Genomic DNA, 15,319 nt, shown 5'->3' with positions numbered 1-15,319 from the left:
GTCAGCACAGAACCAGGTTGCTCCCCCAGCAGCTACCTGGGATTAGGAACCGAATACGAGCTCAACAAGTCTATGAATTTCTGAATCTAAAATGTTTATCACCATACTTCTCACAGCATGTGAAGTTATATTCTGTCTCACCAACTCTGGTGAGACTCTCAGCTCTGGTCTGTGAGCTCCCCAAGTAGTAGGACCACATGTCACCTCTTTCTCAATGTGTCACTTCCCTTATGTGTCAGGACTGCAGCAAAGACCCTGATGCTGAGAAAGACTGAAGGCAGGAGGAGAAGTGGGCAACAGAGGATCAGATGGTTGGATCACATCATCGATTCAATGGACATGAGTTTGAGCAAACTTTGGGAGACAGTGAAGGACAGGGAAGCCTGGCATGTTGCAGTTCATGAGGTCACAGAGTCGTACATGACTTAGTGACTGAACAATGACAAAATGAACATATGGGTTTGGGTTTGGTGGAGCTGAATCTGGCTCATGGATGAGCCACTTGGAGGTGTATAAACCTCAACCTTCTGATCTGGGTGAAGCAGGGGGTAATCCCTGCCTTGGCCAGGGCACAGGTCAAGCAGTTAGTGCTTGGCACATGGAAAAGGACGGTTTCAGCACATCAGGGGGTGTGGATGCCATAGGCTCTGCATTTCCCACTCCTTCGTTTCTCCGTGGTCCCCTAGGGTATCCCAGTCACCATAGTACATGAAGTGTAGAATGCCTGGAAGACTGGTAGGGGTGAAACAGAAACACCGAATCGTCCTTGCCTCCTGGAGACCTGGGAAGCCTGGGTGAGTGTGGTCCGGGGCTCAGTCCTTTACCCTGCTCACTGCCCTTGCATCACTGCCCAGCCCTGAATCCCCAGCCTAGCTCGGGGCCCTGGGACTCCCCTTTGGGACTTCCCTCTTACCCAGCCCTGGCCTCAGCTGCCATGGCAACAGGTACCAGGGTGACGAAGGAGGTTGCTGGGTCCTGTTTCCTTCTGGTCCTGACAAGGAAGATTTTCAGACCTCAGAGATTGCACTGCTCTGCACCTACCTGGCCATTTTCTGTGTTCTCACTCAGGTTGAGCTCAAACTCCCAGCCCTGCCAACAGGACCATGTGTACTAGCCTGACCACTTGTGAGTGGAAGAAAGTCTTCTATGAGAAGATGGAGGTGGCCAAGCCAGCCGACAGCTGGGAGCTCATCATAGACCCCAACCTCAAGCCCAATGAACTGGCCCCTGGCTGGAAGCAGTATCTGGAACAGCATGCCTCAGGCAGGTAAGAGGTGGGGTGTGAGGGGCTGTGGGGAGCACTGTGGCACAGCCCTGGGGGCACCTTCCAAGGGACCAAGGCAGAGATGCGTGGAGCCCCATTCTAGGGTCAACTCAGGTTAGAGGTTAGAGGCCAGAGAAGGAACTGCCAGGTGGGTCGAACCAGCTTTGATTCTAATCCCAGCTATGCCACTGACTCCCTGAGTGTTCCTAGCAAGTTGTATCCTGTCTCTAGGTCTGCATTTTCCATAGTAAAAAGCAGAGGAGGCCATGTGGTCCATTGGGGAAAGCCTTAGCTCTCTCTGGTCCTAGGTCTGTGCAGTCAAGTCAATGACATCAGATTTGAATACAAAAACATTTATTGTTCACCTGCTAATTTCTAGAAACTGGCTTTGAAGCTAACAACTGTGAATGTGGGCAAATCCTTTTCCCTGTGTAGTTTCCATTTTCACATTTGCAAAACCAGAGAGTGGGCCTGAGGTAATCAATCAAATCTCTTCCAGCTTTTTTACCTATGGGTCTGTGACAAAAAGATCTTTGGGCAGGAGTTCAGTAGGTCCTCAGGGCACAGCATCACATACGGTACAGGAGCTCCATGTCTTTCAAACAGCAAGGGGTCCTTGGGTCAAGAGGACACATCCATCTGAAGTCCTCTTGCCTCTCCCTCTTCTAGGTCATGGTTGTGGTTGGGGCCAAGAGAATGTCCTGCCCAACCTGCTTCAAGCTCATGTCCAGGGTCGATGTGGGACTCTTCCCTGGGTCCACTGAATTAAGGGCAGATGGTAACCCTAGGCTCCTGAGGAGGCCAATAGGTGTCTGTGTCCTGGGGGTGTAAACACACAGAACCGGGACACACAGACTGGGCTGTTCACATACGCTTGCTTGCCTGTGAAGTTCCTTGTGGCGCTGGGGGTGGGACAGAAGGAGGCAGGCTGTGGGTGGGGAGCTTACACTTGTACTCCTTCCCCCAAACCTGCAAATGTTAGTGTGAACCTGACTGTAGGACAAAAGACAGAGAGGCAGGGGTTGATTGGCTCATTTAAACTTAAACCCACGCAAGACACATCTGATGGGCACCTGTTATGGGCTGGGCCCCAGCTCTGTCTCTGACTAGCTGTGTGTGTGCAGAGGGCTCCCTTTCCATGAAAGGAAAGGCTGACTAGATGATCCTAAGTTTCCCTTCTCCTGGCTCCAATGCTTTGAGATACAAGACCTGAGATCTGGCTTGAGGGAGGGGAAAGATCTCCAGATTAGCTTGATTTTAAAAGGTGCAGAAGGAGGAGACTGACAGTGTGAAGCTGAGTCGGCAAGTGGGAGGGGTGGAAGGGCTGGAAACTCAGGTGCAGGGGCCCAGCAAATTGGAGGCTGAGCCCCGCAGGCTTGTGGCTCCTCTCACCTTAGGGCTCAGCTGGTCCTACTTCTGGCTCCCAGCTGGCCTCAGGCGGGGCTGGAGAAGCATCACCCTTGTGCATATTCTGCACAGAGGCTCACCCTACCTATAAGTGTTGGGACTCAGTAACCCGGCTGCCCCGCAGCTCTGGCCTAGCACAGGGAGGCAGGATGGAGGGGGACACTCCCTGCTGGCTCAGGACCAGTGAGGACGCTCTGGCCCGCCAACCCTGCCTCAGGCTCCCCTGGATCCTGTGCTGCGCTTGTGCTGTCTGTGGGCCCTGGGGTTTGGGGCCAGGCTTGGCTTCATCTCCATTCCACAGCCTGGGCTGTGTGGTGCTTGGCATCACAGTAGGTGATGTGCAGGACCTGTTGGACTGAACTGAGTTCTTCATCAGAGGTCCTTCAGGGCCATTTACAGGGGTCTTGGTCAGCAGTGAGGGCAGACGACTCAGTGGACCCAAGACTGCCGTAAAGCCTCAGGAGCAGGGCCCTGGAAGAGCTTTATCTCAGGGATGGAAGGAATTGCCATTGGCAGTAATGAGTTCTCTGTCATTGAAGGTGTGCAAGCACTGGGGAGAGCTGAGATGAAGCCTAAGCCATACGAGTCCCAGGCCACTTCCCTTGTATTTCCTGAGGCTGAAACCCAAAGGGGCCTGGTTAGACAAAGCATCCAGTGTGTATGTAAATGTGATGTGTATATGTGTGTGGAGGGCCTGTGTGTACACAAATGTGTGAGTGTGTATATGTGTGCAGAGGGGTATGCAAACCAGGATACACCTTCTCAACCTCAGCTGCAGCCCTGGATTGGGATCTAAGGATGATCTGTCAAGGGATAGGAGAGTGCGCTTTGTGAAGGTGCATGGACAAAACTCTATAGTCTTCCCCCTGCCGGCCCATCTCACCCACCTGCCTGCCTGTCCTGTGAATTCTGTGTTCTGTGTTTGAGACAGCTAGAGGCAAGTCTTTGCCCCAGAGCATACAGAATGCATGAGTGAGATGTGTGGTCATCCCCTTTATCAGAGTCATGAGAGGTCTGAGCAGAAGGATTCTTATTGGACACAATTATCCTGCATTTCACAGATGAGAAATAAGGTCCAGACTGGCGGGAGTGACCCTGGGCAGCATCCAGACCCATGTCAGGCCACAGGAGGGTACACAGGAGGTAGGCTGGAGAGCAATGCTGGAAGCCAGATGGCTCCAGTGTCTGGCTTATGAGGATGCTGTCCTAGGCCCAGGGGAGTTCTCCAAGAGGAGGCGGAGACGCCGGCTCAGGCACTAATGTACCCAGGGGGCAGTAAACACTCCACCTTGACTTCCGGGCACAGGCGCCCAGGGCCCTTCCTTCCCAGGCTCCTCCAGGAGGGCTGGCTGGAAGGAAGCCCCGCCTTGCCCATCCCTGTCTCTCTTCCCCGCAGGTTCCACTGCACCTGGTGCTGGCACACCTGGCAGTCGCCCCACGTGGTCATCCTCTTCCACATGTACCTGGACCGCGCCCAGCGGGCCGGCTCGGTGCGCATGCGCGTCTTCAAGCAGCTGTGCTACGAGTGTGGCACGGCGCGGCTGGACGAGTCGAGCATGCTGGAGGAGAACATCGAGAGCCTGGTGGACAACCTCATCACCAGCCTGCGTGAGCAGTGCTACGGCGAGGACGGCGGCCAGTACCGCATCCACGTGGCCAGCCGCCCGGACAGCGGGCCGCACCGCGGCGAGTTCTGCGAGGCCTGCCAGGAGGGCATCGTGCACTGGAAGCCCAGCGAGAAGCTGCTGGAGGAGGAGGCGACCTTCTCCGGTGCCTCCAAGTCGTGGGCCCGGGAGGGATCCGGCTACAACTTCTTCTCCCTTCGCTGGTGCCTCTTCTGGGCCTCCCTCTGTTTGCTCGTTGTCTACCTGCAGTTCTCCTTCCAGAGATCGACCTTCCTTTAGTGCAGCTGGCTGAGGGTCGGGGAGGGCTCGTGGGAGTGAGAGTGGGGAGGCAGGGGGTGCAGTTCTGGTCCTGCTTCTGCTACAGATTCAGTTTATGATGCTGGACAGCCCAGTTACCTCTCTGGACCTCAGTTTATTACCCTGCAGAATGAAAGTTCCTCCAGGAGGTATTTAATAATCCTTCCATTAAAACTCACAGTGATGGGGGCATGGGGAGAAGGGTCTAAGGTGGATTTAGAACTCTCCAGGTCTGGTGTTAGTACTTATCTCACTGGGGGCAGCCCCTCCTTCCACCTCCATCTCCACCCCTTCTGATGCTTCATTTCCATATCCCATATCCGCTTAGGACCCCCTTAGCGGACCCCTTGTCCCTGCCTGATTCTCAAGTTCATCTTCAGTTGCTTCTGAGCATCCCACCATGGTTCCCTTTGGGGCAGCCTGTGGCTCCACCCGAGGCATCTTCAATCAATATTCAATGTGTCTTTACCCTGTCCCTCTCCTGGAAAGCCAGCTCCCACCATTCTGAAAGGCTCCATTTTCTTTTTTTGAAACTCTAATGCAGAGCCTGCTTGGCTGGAATTATTTAGAACTGCACTGTCCAATGCTGTTAGTCATTAGCCATACGTGGCTAAGTTTAAATTAATTAAAATAAAATGAAAAATTCAGTTCCTCAGTTGTACCAGCCATATGTCAAGGACTTAGTGCCTAGTGGTACTGTGCAGATATAGAACATGTTCACAGAAACTTCTACTGAATAGTACTTGTCTAGAATTTGAAATTCCCATGTCAGTGTATGTGGTCTCATAAAATAAGAGGTGGGTACAGGTTTAAAGTATCTGCAGTCTGAAGCCTTCTGGGGACAGGGACATGTGGTGGGGTACAGATACACAAATAAATATATATCCTCTGTGCTCTGTCAGTTGACTGGAATTCTTGAATCCCAGTGTTACCTAAATTTATTTCCTGGTTAGGAGGTGCGTTATAAACGTTCACTGCAAGTGATGGCTCTGTGTGTGTGTGTGTGTGTGTTGGTTTGGGACTTGGGAGAATGTATTCCTGTGCTCTGTAGAAATATGTGAGCCGTGGTACCACTGTTTACATGTGATGCAGTATGGTGTGTGATATTGCCATCCTGTATGGAAATACCTTGTAGAAGTTTCTATAGCTGTTCTAAATGCCAGGGATGCTGAGGGAAAGGGCAGGTGAGGCAGATCTGGGGATGTGAATCCTCCAGGTCGCAGTGGGGCTCTGTACCTCCATTTAGGGCAGGCAATGACCAGGGGGACACACAGTGGAGACAGCGCCTGTCTGCCAGCCCCTCCCCCTTGCCCAGTCCACGAGGTTGCCCCCTGATGGAGAATGCATTTGCTTTATTTGTTCTCTCAGGCATAGCTGTGACTTGGATGATTTGACTCAGTAATTTGATTCATGATCTGATATCAGATAACCCTGTGCTTATTATTATCTGGAATAGGAAAAGAAACCCTCCCATTCACACTCCAAGTTGTTCAGGGACATTCACACCTTTCTATAGCTCACCTTTAGAGCTTCTGCCCCAAGTAGGGCCTGAAAACTGAAGATGGGAGTTCAAGGTAGCATGTTTGTCTGCATGTGATTCCAGAGATGGGCTGCTGTGGACATTGTTGTCACCTGTACATTTATGTGCAGGCTGGCTTTACCCTTGTCTGGCTTTGGCAGAGGGCTTCTGGTGACTTGTCCAGATTCCTCCATGGACCTGCAGGAGCAGAGAGCTAGGCTGTCTGGGAAAATCTACATCTCTTCAACGGGGTGTAGTGGAGGTGCAGGAAAAGTTCATGCTGGTGCATTTGTAAACTAGCAGGCATGTGGGGTTGTATTCACCTCTTCCAGTCACAGAGGAGGCTCAGCTGGGCCTGAGCCTCTGCAGAGCATGTGCCTCAGGGGTTTTGCTCAACCACAGACACGAGGTGTCTTCTGGGAAGATGAACGGGGCAGTCCAGGAATCATGAAGTTTCCTGAGGTCTCCAACTGTTCCCAGCTTGATAAAGCAGCTCCAGCAGCATCTCTTACTGAAATCGTGGTGTGTGAAGTTAGGGCTAGACTGCTGAGATTGTGTCAGGGGGAGAGTCAGGCCTCAGGTGGGTCAGCAAAGGTGAAATCTCTGAGGTGGGCCTGAGGGTTGAAGAGCCACTAAAAATGGAGTAGGGGTGAGGGGACTAGAGTAGGTGGAATGAGACGAGATCTGGGGAAAATTCTAGAAGATGAACATCTTCTCCTTTAGCAATCCCTTCTTTTCAGTATTATAAGTACACCTGTATCTTCTTCATATTTAACTCAAATGAAACTTCCCCAACTTCACATCCCCTCTAACTACTACCAGGTATTTTAAAAAATTCCCTCAAAGACATGTTTCTCAAAGAGTAGATTATATTTATCTCTACTTCTTATGTCCTCCTTAATTCTTAGGAGTCTCATTTCCATGTCCTTAGAACTGTCACCCTGCACCCCATTGCCAAACCATCTCTGTCTCACTGCAGCCTTTTGCTGTCCCTCCTTGAAGGTTCCAGGTCAGCATTTGCTCCTTAGTCTCCTACTTCTGTTTCCTTTCTGCTGCTATGGCATTCTTTCTCTCAGCATCCCTTACATTCCCTGGGATTCTCTCGCTCTGCTGATTTTCTGTTATATACACCCCCCATGATTTAGGTTTTCACTACATAGGAACTTCTGGTCCTTATCAATTCTCATAACTATTTCTACCGAACTCCAGATCAATTGACCTGTCCACCGGAAGTTGCCTCAGCATGACCAAAGCTGATCTCATCATTCTGCCATCTAAATTTGCTCCTCCTATTTTAGAAATCTGGGAGTTATCTCCTGACCTCTTGTACTACCCTTCCCCACACTGGACGAATTGGTCACCATGCCCTGTTGATTGCTCTTCCCAAGTACCTCCAGGGTTGATCTTCTTCCTTTTCTTCCTGTTTCTGCTGCCTGAACTCATCATTTGTATGCCTTGCCTCTGTAGTCTCCTTCATTATCATCATGGCTGTAGCCTCCCCCCCAACCCATAGCCCACCCTGCATACCACCACTATCCTGGGGTAATTTTCTAATAATCTACATGGTTGAGTCACTCCCTTGTTTATTCTCTTTCCTGCTAATGGATGAAACTCTCATTAGCCAGCCATACCTCATTTCCAGATACTAATAATACATACCATTTATTGAGAAGGACTCAAGAAACACTTGCTTTTATATAATCATTTATTGTGTGTGAGGCACTGTGCTAAGCCCCCGGAGATGTCAGGACCTCACCCCTTGAAGCTACCTTTGCTACTGCATTTCACGTATTGTCACCATTTGCATGTGCGCCTGTCCCCCACTGTCACTTGTATTTCATCTGTCTATCCACGGGACCTGACACAAAGTCACTGCTTAATCAGAATGGTCGACTGACTAAATTCTTGTCTTGTTGCTGCAATATTCTCTACCACACCCTTGTTCCCACAAAGAACAATCTTGTGTGTTTCATGTATCGTGATACCCCAGCTGGAAGTGAAGGGAATGCAGACTTCATGTCAGCTAGTATTTCTAATCTCCTCTTAGTAACAGCCCATGAAATAGGCACTATAATTATCCACACTTACAGGGGGAAAACTGAGGCTTAATGAGATGTCCGGTTTGTGAGCTGGTTAGTTTGTCTGTTACAGAACCCAGGATTCCAAGAAATAAAGAACTAAATAAGCCTGTTTGGGCTCAATATATTATATTTATTATATATATTGAGACTCAACTCAGATCCTGAACAAAGACCACAGCACTTTGCCAGAGGGCAGAGGCACCCACAATCATTCGGATGACAGCTGGACCTGAAGGTTGGCGGAGCGGGAGTGGGGTGGGGTGGGGAGTCAAGAGTCAGAGTTCTAAAACCTGGAAGCAGAAATGTCTGAAAACTGTGCAAAAATTGTCTGCTAGTGTGGCTGACAAGAGGTTTAGGAGAGAACTTTCTCAGATACTTGGTGTGAAATTAAGCCTGTGGGCACAGACGTTTGTCCCTGTGATGTGGAGTGGTTATTTGTTCCTCATCTCTCATGAAGCCCATGTGGCCTGTCAAAAGAGGCTGTCTTCTTATTCTTGTTTTCTTTATTAATTCTTTTATACCCTGTAACAGCATCTGTGTTATAGGTGTTACAAGAAGTCAGTGCCCTGTAACCCCTGTGTGTCTCTTTGTGCTATTTTCACACCACTAAGTCAGTATATCTGGCTTTCGTTGATTGCTGGTTGGCAGTTGCTCGCAGAGTATCTGATGAAGAGGATAGTGGGGTGTGGAAAGGAGTTTGTGCTAAGACTCAGGATCTCTAGGCACTAGTCGAACAACACGGTGGAGTGAGTCAATGCAGACCTGTTACCAACCCAGGAAAAACTGCATGGAGTATATCCTATGGTTATACACCTGTTATCCTTCCATTTTCATCCATAAGTCAACATCTGTCTGCTCTGGTCTGTTTTACTCCTGGTAGTCCTAAGTTCTAGGGTCACAAAGACAATTAGACATAGTCACTGACTTGGAGGGCTCACAATGTGTGCTAGTCACTGGTAGGAAAGGGACAATTTTAGTCATACCTGGGGATAAGGAGTTAGGGATGGTTTCTTAGACCAGTCACGCAAGGGTATATTTTGTAGAAGTGGTCAGGGAGTCAAGGGTGGGTCTCAGAGGGAGCTAAGGGCATCCCGTGCTGAGTGAACAAAAAAGAACACCCATGGACTTCCCTGGTTATTCAGTGGTTGAGCATTCACCTGCCAATGCAGCAGACACAAGTTCAATTCCTGCTCCAGGAAGATTCCACATGCCCTTGGGCAACTAAGGCCATGCATCACAACTACAAAGGCTGAACTCTAGAGCCTGTGAGCCACAGTTACTGAGGCCTGAATGCCTGGAGCGCATGATCCCTAACAAGAGACGCCACCTCAGTGAGAGGCCTGCACACTGCGGCTGGAGAGGAGCCTCCACTTGCCGCAGCTAGAGAAAAGCCCGACCGGAGCAACAAAGACCCAGCACAGCCAAAAACAAGTAAATGAGTTAGAAAAAGATAAAGGGAGACCTAGAGACAGAGCTTATTTTATGCTCAGCAAGAATAAGCAACCAGCTACCAGAAGAGGGCAGGATGGAGCCCAAGAGGAATCGGGCACAGTGGCTAGAAAGAGGCAGAAAAGCAAGGAGGGCTGGAGTTGGGCAAAGACAGCTCTTTTGGCTCAAGTAAGGAGTGAGAGCAAGGAGCATGAGAGACATCTTATTATCATTTTTAGAACTTTTCATTAAAAACAAATATAAAAAAAAATAGTGCTGAACCGCAATCCTACCCTTGTGTCTTCTAGAAACAGTTGAACGCCTACATATTTTATCGTAGATGCTTCTATGTATTAAAGTAGCATTCAGTTTTCCTCCTTGTTCTGATCTTTCTCCATCCATGTTTTCTCCTCACTCAAGGAGCTAGAATAGTCTCATTTCTTATCTTTAGATACAGCAATAGATGATCTCTTCAGGTGCACTGTACATAATGAGAATCTGGGCTGCAAGTCACAAAAGTAACAACTTTGCTCAAACAACACAGAAACCTTTGTTTATGCAATGCTGAAAATAAAGTCAATTAACTAATTTAATAATCAGTGAAAGTAGCAGCTTGTTTCTGGTCCTAATTGTTCATGTTTTTTGAATTCAGTTGAGAACAACTAGAGTATAGCTGATTTTCCATGTGGCTTTTTTATTCCTTTTTGTTTGTTGCTACATTGAAGGTGAATTACGTTCTTATGATTTAAATATGCATATATCTACATTCATTATATACATTTAGTAGATTCATTAAATAAGAATAAATGTCCCTATGAAGTAAAATATATAAAACTTTGGATTATGTATGCATATGTGTGTGTGTTCATATATCAAAGTGTTTCCATAAAAGATGAGAAAGAGAAAAACTGAAACCCCTGGGAGCCAGCCTGGTATTCACAGATAGCCCTAGTGCTCTCCTGTTGAGCAAAACTCCTCAGAGCAGCAGTCTCAGACTAGACTACTCTGCTATGATGCTAGATCAAGGCAAGCATAAGGGGACTTCCCTGATGGTCCAGGGGCTAAGACTTCATGCTTCCAATGTAGGGGGCCTGGGTTCGATCCCTGCTCGGAAAACTAGACTTTACATGCCACAACTAAGAGCCTGAATGTGGCATTGAAGATTCCGTGTGCTACAACTAAGACTCAGCATAGTCAAATAAATTAAAACAACAACAAAAACAGAAGACCACTCTGTAGTCTCAATTGAATATAAATAAGAGCACAAACATGGTCTAAAACCAAAAATGACTAATAACTTCCTCTTCTGGCCAATATAATATTGGCTGCTATCTTACCAGTCACGACTTCCGCCGTGTTCCTATCTGTCTTCTCACTGTCTAGATAGGAACCATTGAGATATCTAATCATAAATTTTTCTCCACTTTCTGCCAACATTTAAACCAGAGCAAAGTCTTTTACCTAATCCTCCCCCTACCTGACACCAGTCCCAATGCTAGAGTGTGTCCTTTGTAAACTGCCTTGCTGAAATGCTTCATGGTTGCCAAGTGCATTCTCACTCTTTGCAATGAGCCAAATAATTCAACTTTGTTCAGTGACACATGTGTTTCTGATGGTCTTTTGGCTGTGGAACATCAGCAGAGATGATTTGTCTCTTCTTTATCCATGAGGCACACAGATATCTCAATGAACTTAAAAAACAAAACTGTGCAGAAAAAGATTTTTTCCTGTGAGAAACTTAACAGAGAAAACTAAACAGCTCAGTCCAGTTCAGTCGCTCAGTCGTGTCGGACTCTTATGACCCCACGGACCGCAGCATGTCAGGCCTCCCTGTCCATCACCAACTCCCGGAGTTTACTCAGACTCATGTCCATTGAGTCAGTGACGCCATTGAACCATCTCATCCTCTGTCATCCGGTTCTCCTCTCGCTTTCAGTCTTTCCCAGCATCAGGGTCTTTTCAGATGAGTTAGCTCTTTGCATCAGGTGGCCAGAGTACTGGAGTTTCAGCTTCAACATCAGTCCTTCCAATGAACATTCAGGACTGATCTCCTTTAAGATGGACTGATTGTATCTCCTTACACTCCAAGGGACTCTCAAGAGTCTTCTCCAACACCACAGTTCAAAACATCAATTCTTTGGTGCTCAGCTTTCTTTATAGTCCAACTCTCACATCCATACATGACTACTGGAAAAACTATAACCTTGACTAGAGGGACCTTTGTTGGCAAAGTAATGTCCCTGCTTTTGAATATGCTGTCTAGGTTGGTCATAGCTTTTCTTCCAAGGAGTAAGTGTCTTTCAATTTCATGGCTGCAGTCACCATCTGCAGTGATTTTGGAGCCCAAAAAACTAAAGTCAGCCACTGTTTCCATTGTTTCCTCAACCATTTGCCATGAGGTGATGGAAGTGGATGCCATGATCTTTGTTTTCTGAATGTTGAGCTTTAAGCCAATTTTTTTCTCTCTCTTCTTTCACTTTCATCAAGAGGCTGTCTAGTTCTTCTTCGCTTTCGCCCATAAGGGTGGTGTCATCTGCATATCTGAGGTTATTGATATTTCTCCCAGCAATCTTGATTTCAGGTTGTACTTCATCCAGTCCAACATTTCTCATGATGTATCCTGCATATAAGTTAAACAAGCAGGGTGACAATATACAGCCTTGACGTACTCCTTTCCCTATTTGGAACCAGTCTATTGTTCCATGTCCAGTTCTAACTGTTACCTCTTGACCTGCATACATATTTCTCAAGAGGCAGGTCAGGTGGTCTGGTATTCCCATCTCTTGAAGAATTTTCCACAGTTTGTTGTGATCCATACAGTCAAAGGCTTTGGCACAGACAATAAAACAGAAGTAAATGTATTTCTGGAACTCTCTGCTTTTTCAATGATCCAACAGATATTGGCAACTTGATCTCTGGTTCCTCTACCTTTTCTAAATCCAGCTTGAACATCTGGAAATTTACAGTTCACATATTGTTGAAGCCTGGCTTGGAGAATTTTGAGCATTACTTTACTAGAATGTGAGATGAGTGCAATTGTGCAGTAGTTTGAGCATTCTTTGGCATTGCCTTTCTTTGGGATTGGAGTGAAAACTGACCTTTTCCAGTCCTGTGGCCCCTGCTGAGTTTTCCAAATTTGCTGGCATATTGAGTGCAGCACTTTCACAGCATCATATTTTAGGATTTGAAATAGCTCAACTGGAATTCCATCACCTCCACTAGCTTTGTTTGTAGAGATGCTTCCTAAGGCCCACTTGACTTCACATTCCAGGATGTCTGGCTCTAGGTAGTGATCAAACCATCGTGATTATCTGGGTCTTGAAGATCTTTTTTGTATAGTTTTTCTGTGTGTTTTTGCTACCTCTTGTTAATATCTTCTGCTTCTGTTAGGTCCATACCATTTCTGTCCTTTATTGAGCCCATCTTTGCATGAGATGTTCCCTTGGAATCTCTAATTTTCTTGAAGAGATCTCTAGTCTTTACTATTCTATTGTTTTCCTCTATTTCTTTGCATTGATCACTGAGGAAGGCTTTCTTATCTCTTCTTGCTATTCTTTGGGACTCTGCATTCAAATGGGTATATCTTTCCTTTTATCCTTTGCCTTTTACCTCTCTTCTTTTCACAGCTGTTTGTAAGGCCTCCTCAGCAACCATCTTGCACATCTTTTTCTTGGGGATGGTCTTGATTTCTGCCTCCTGTACAATGTCATGAACCTCTGTCCATAGTTCTTCAGGCACTCTATCTATCAGATCTAATCCCTTGGATCTATTTGTCACTTCCACTGTATAATCATAAGCTATTTGATTTAGGTCTTACCTGAATGGCCTAGTGGTTTTCCCTACTTTCTTCCAATTTACGTTTGAATTTTGCAATAAGGAGTTCATGATCTGAGCCACAGTCAGCTCCGGTCTTATTTTTGCTGACTGTATAGAGCTTCTCCATCTTTGGCTGCAAAGAATATAATCAATCTGATTTTGATGTTGGCCATCTGGTAATGTCCATGTGTAGAGTCTTCTCTTGTGATGTTGGAAGAGGGTGTTTGCTATGATCAGTGCGTTCTCTTGGCAAAACTCTATTAGCCTTTGCCCTGTTTCATTCCATACTCCAAGGCCAAATTTGCCTGTTACTCCAGGTATTTGTTGACTTCGTACTTTTGCATTCCAGTCTCCTATAATGAAAAGGACATCTTTTTTGGGTGTTAGTTCTAAAAGGTCTTGTGGGTCTTCACAGAACTGTTCAACTTCAGCTTTAGCATTACTGGTCGGGGCATAGACTTGGATTATTGTGATATTGAATAGTTTGCCTTGGAAATGAACAGAGCTAATTCTGTTGTTTTTTAGATTGCATCCAAATACTGTATTTTGGACTCTTTGGTTGACTATGATGGCTACTCCATTTCTTCTAAGGGATTCTTGCCCACAGTAGTAGATATAATGGTCATCAGAGTTAAATTCACCCATTCCAGTTGATTTTAGTTTTCTGATTCCTAAAATGTCAATGTTCACTCTTGCCATCTCCTGTTTGACCACTTCCAATTTGCTTTGATTCATGAACCTAGCATTCCAGGTTCCTGTGCAATATTGCTCTTTACAGCATTGGACTTTACTTCCATCAGCAACTGGGTGTTGTTTTTGCTTTGGCTCTGTCTCTTCATTCTCTCTGGAGTTATTTCTCCACTGAGCTCCAGTAGCATATTGGGCACCTACTGACCCGGGGAATTCATCTTTCAGTGTCCTATCTTTTTGCCTTTTCATACTGTTCATGGGGTTCTCAAGGAAAGAATACTCAAGTGCTTTGCCACTCCCTTCTCCAGTGGACCACGTAAAATTTAAGAATTTGGAAATTGAAAATGTGTGTTTCTAAGTCTTAGAATAAAAGTGAAATAGAATACACTTGTAGTTTAGTTAGAAAAGCAACACTACAAAAAGCATTTGTAGTTTAGGGAGAAAAGCATCATATATAAAATTATTTGTTTGATCACTTATTAACTTTTTTTGGCATTTAAAAGATTTTCTTATTTGGGGGATAGTTGCTTTGCAGGGGCTTCCTTTGTGGCTCAGCAATAAGGAATCCACCTGCCAATGCAGGTGATGAAGGTTCAGTTCTTGGGTCGGGAAAATCCTTTGGAGGAGGAAATGGCAACCCACTCCAGTATTGTTGCCTAGGAAATCCCGTGGACAGAGGACCTTGGTGGGATACAGTCCATGGGATCGCAAAAGAGTCAGACATGACTTAGTGACGAAACAAGAACAACAGCAGCTGCTTTACAATGTTGTGTTAGTTGCTATTGTACAACATGAATCAGCTGTAAGTCACGTACACCCCCTCCTTTCTAGCCTCCCTCCCACGTATTAATTCTTTAAAACCTTATTTTACAGTACTGTTCAACTTTTAAAAATCATTTTCACCCAGAAAGTTATACAACAAATGTCTACTCTTCTGAGTATATTTATATTTTTAGGAAATATTATGACATTTTCATCCACATTCTTATATCTATTGCAAGAAAGGTTCATAAGCTCTTATTTCTTTTGGTTGGTGGGGAAGAATTTCACATACCTTCTTTCCTGTCAACTTGGATTTCCAGTTTTGTTAGAATAGGCTAGTATTCTATAACTAAGTTAATAAAATAGTTTATAGCGCATGCATTTTTGTTCAAGAATTATGTTAGACAGATGCGTTATGTTTGATAATATT

At 46.2% G+C, this 15,319-nt stretch overlaps 1 protein-coding gene across 1 annotated transcript; it reads left to right on the top strand.

The window, feature by feature from the left end:
* The first annotated feature begins 1,006 nt into the window (after positions 1 to 1,006).
* RTP2 (receptor transporter protein 2) lies at positions 1,007 to 4,575 on the top strand. The gene is made up of 2 exons (XM_061167909.1): positions 1,007 to 1,267; positions 4,068 to 4,575. Exons 1-2 carry the CDS (start codon positions 1,104 to 1,106, stop codon positions 4,573 to 4,575), a joined length of 672 nt encoding a protein of 223 aa, XP_061023892.1. The 5' UTR covers positions 1,007 to 1,103.
* The last annotated feature ends 10,744 nt before the right edge of the window (positions 4,576 to 15,319 follow it).

The sequence above is a fragment of the Dama dama genome, chromosome 19 (genome assembly GCF_033118175.1).
Source record: "Dama dama isolate Ldn47 chromosome 19, ASM3311817v1, whole genome shotgun sequence".
NCBI classification, from domain to species: Eukaryota; Metazoa; Chordata; class Mammalia; order Artiodactyla; family Cervidae; genus Dama; species Dama dama.
Note: the sequence above shows the minus strand (reverse complement) of the source record. Positions and strands in the feature narration are given on the sequence as shown.

Excerpts from the sequence above, each read along its gene's own strand:
- RTP2 (XM_061167909.1), top strand. The coding sequence starts at position 1,104 with ATGTGTACTAGCCTGACCACTTGTGAGTGGAAGAAAGTCTTCTATGAG. Across the intron at positions 1,268-4,067 it reads GAACAGCATGCCTCAGGCAG|GTTCCACTGCACCTGGTGCT; the intron begins GTAAGAGGTGGG and ends TCTTCCCCGCAG.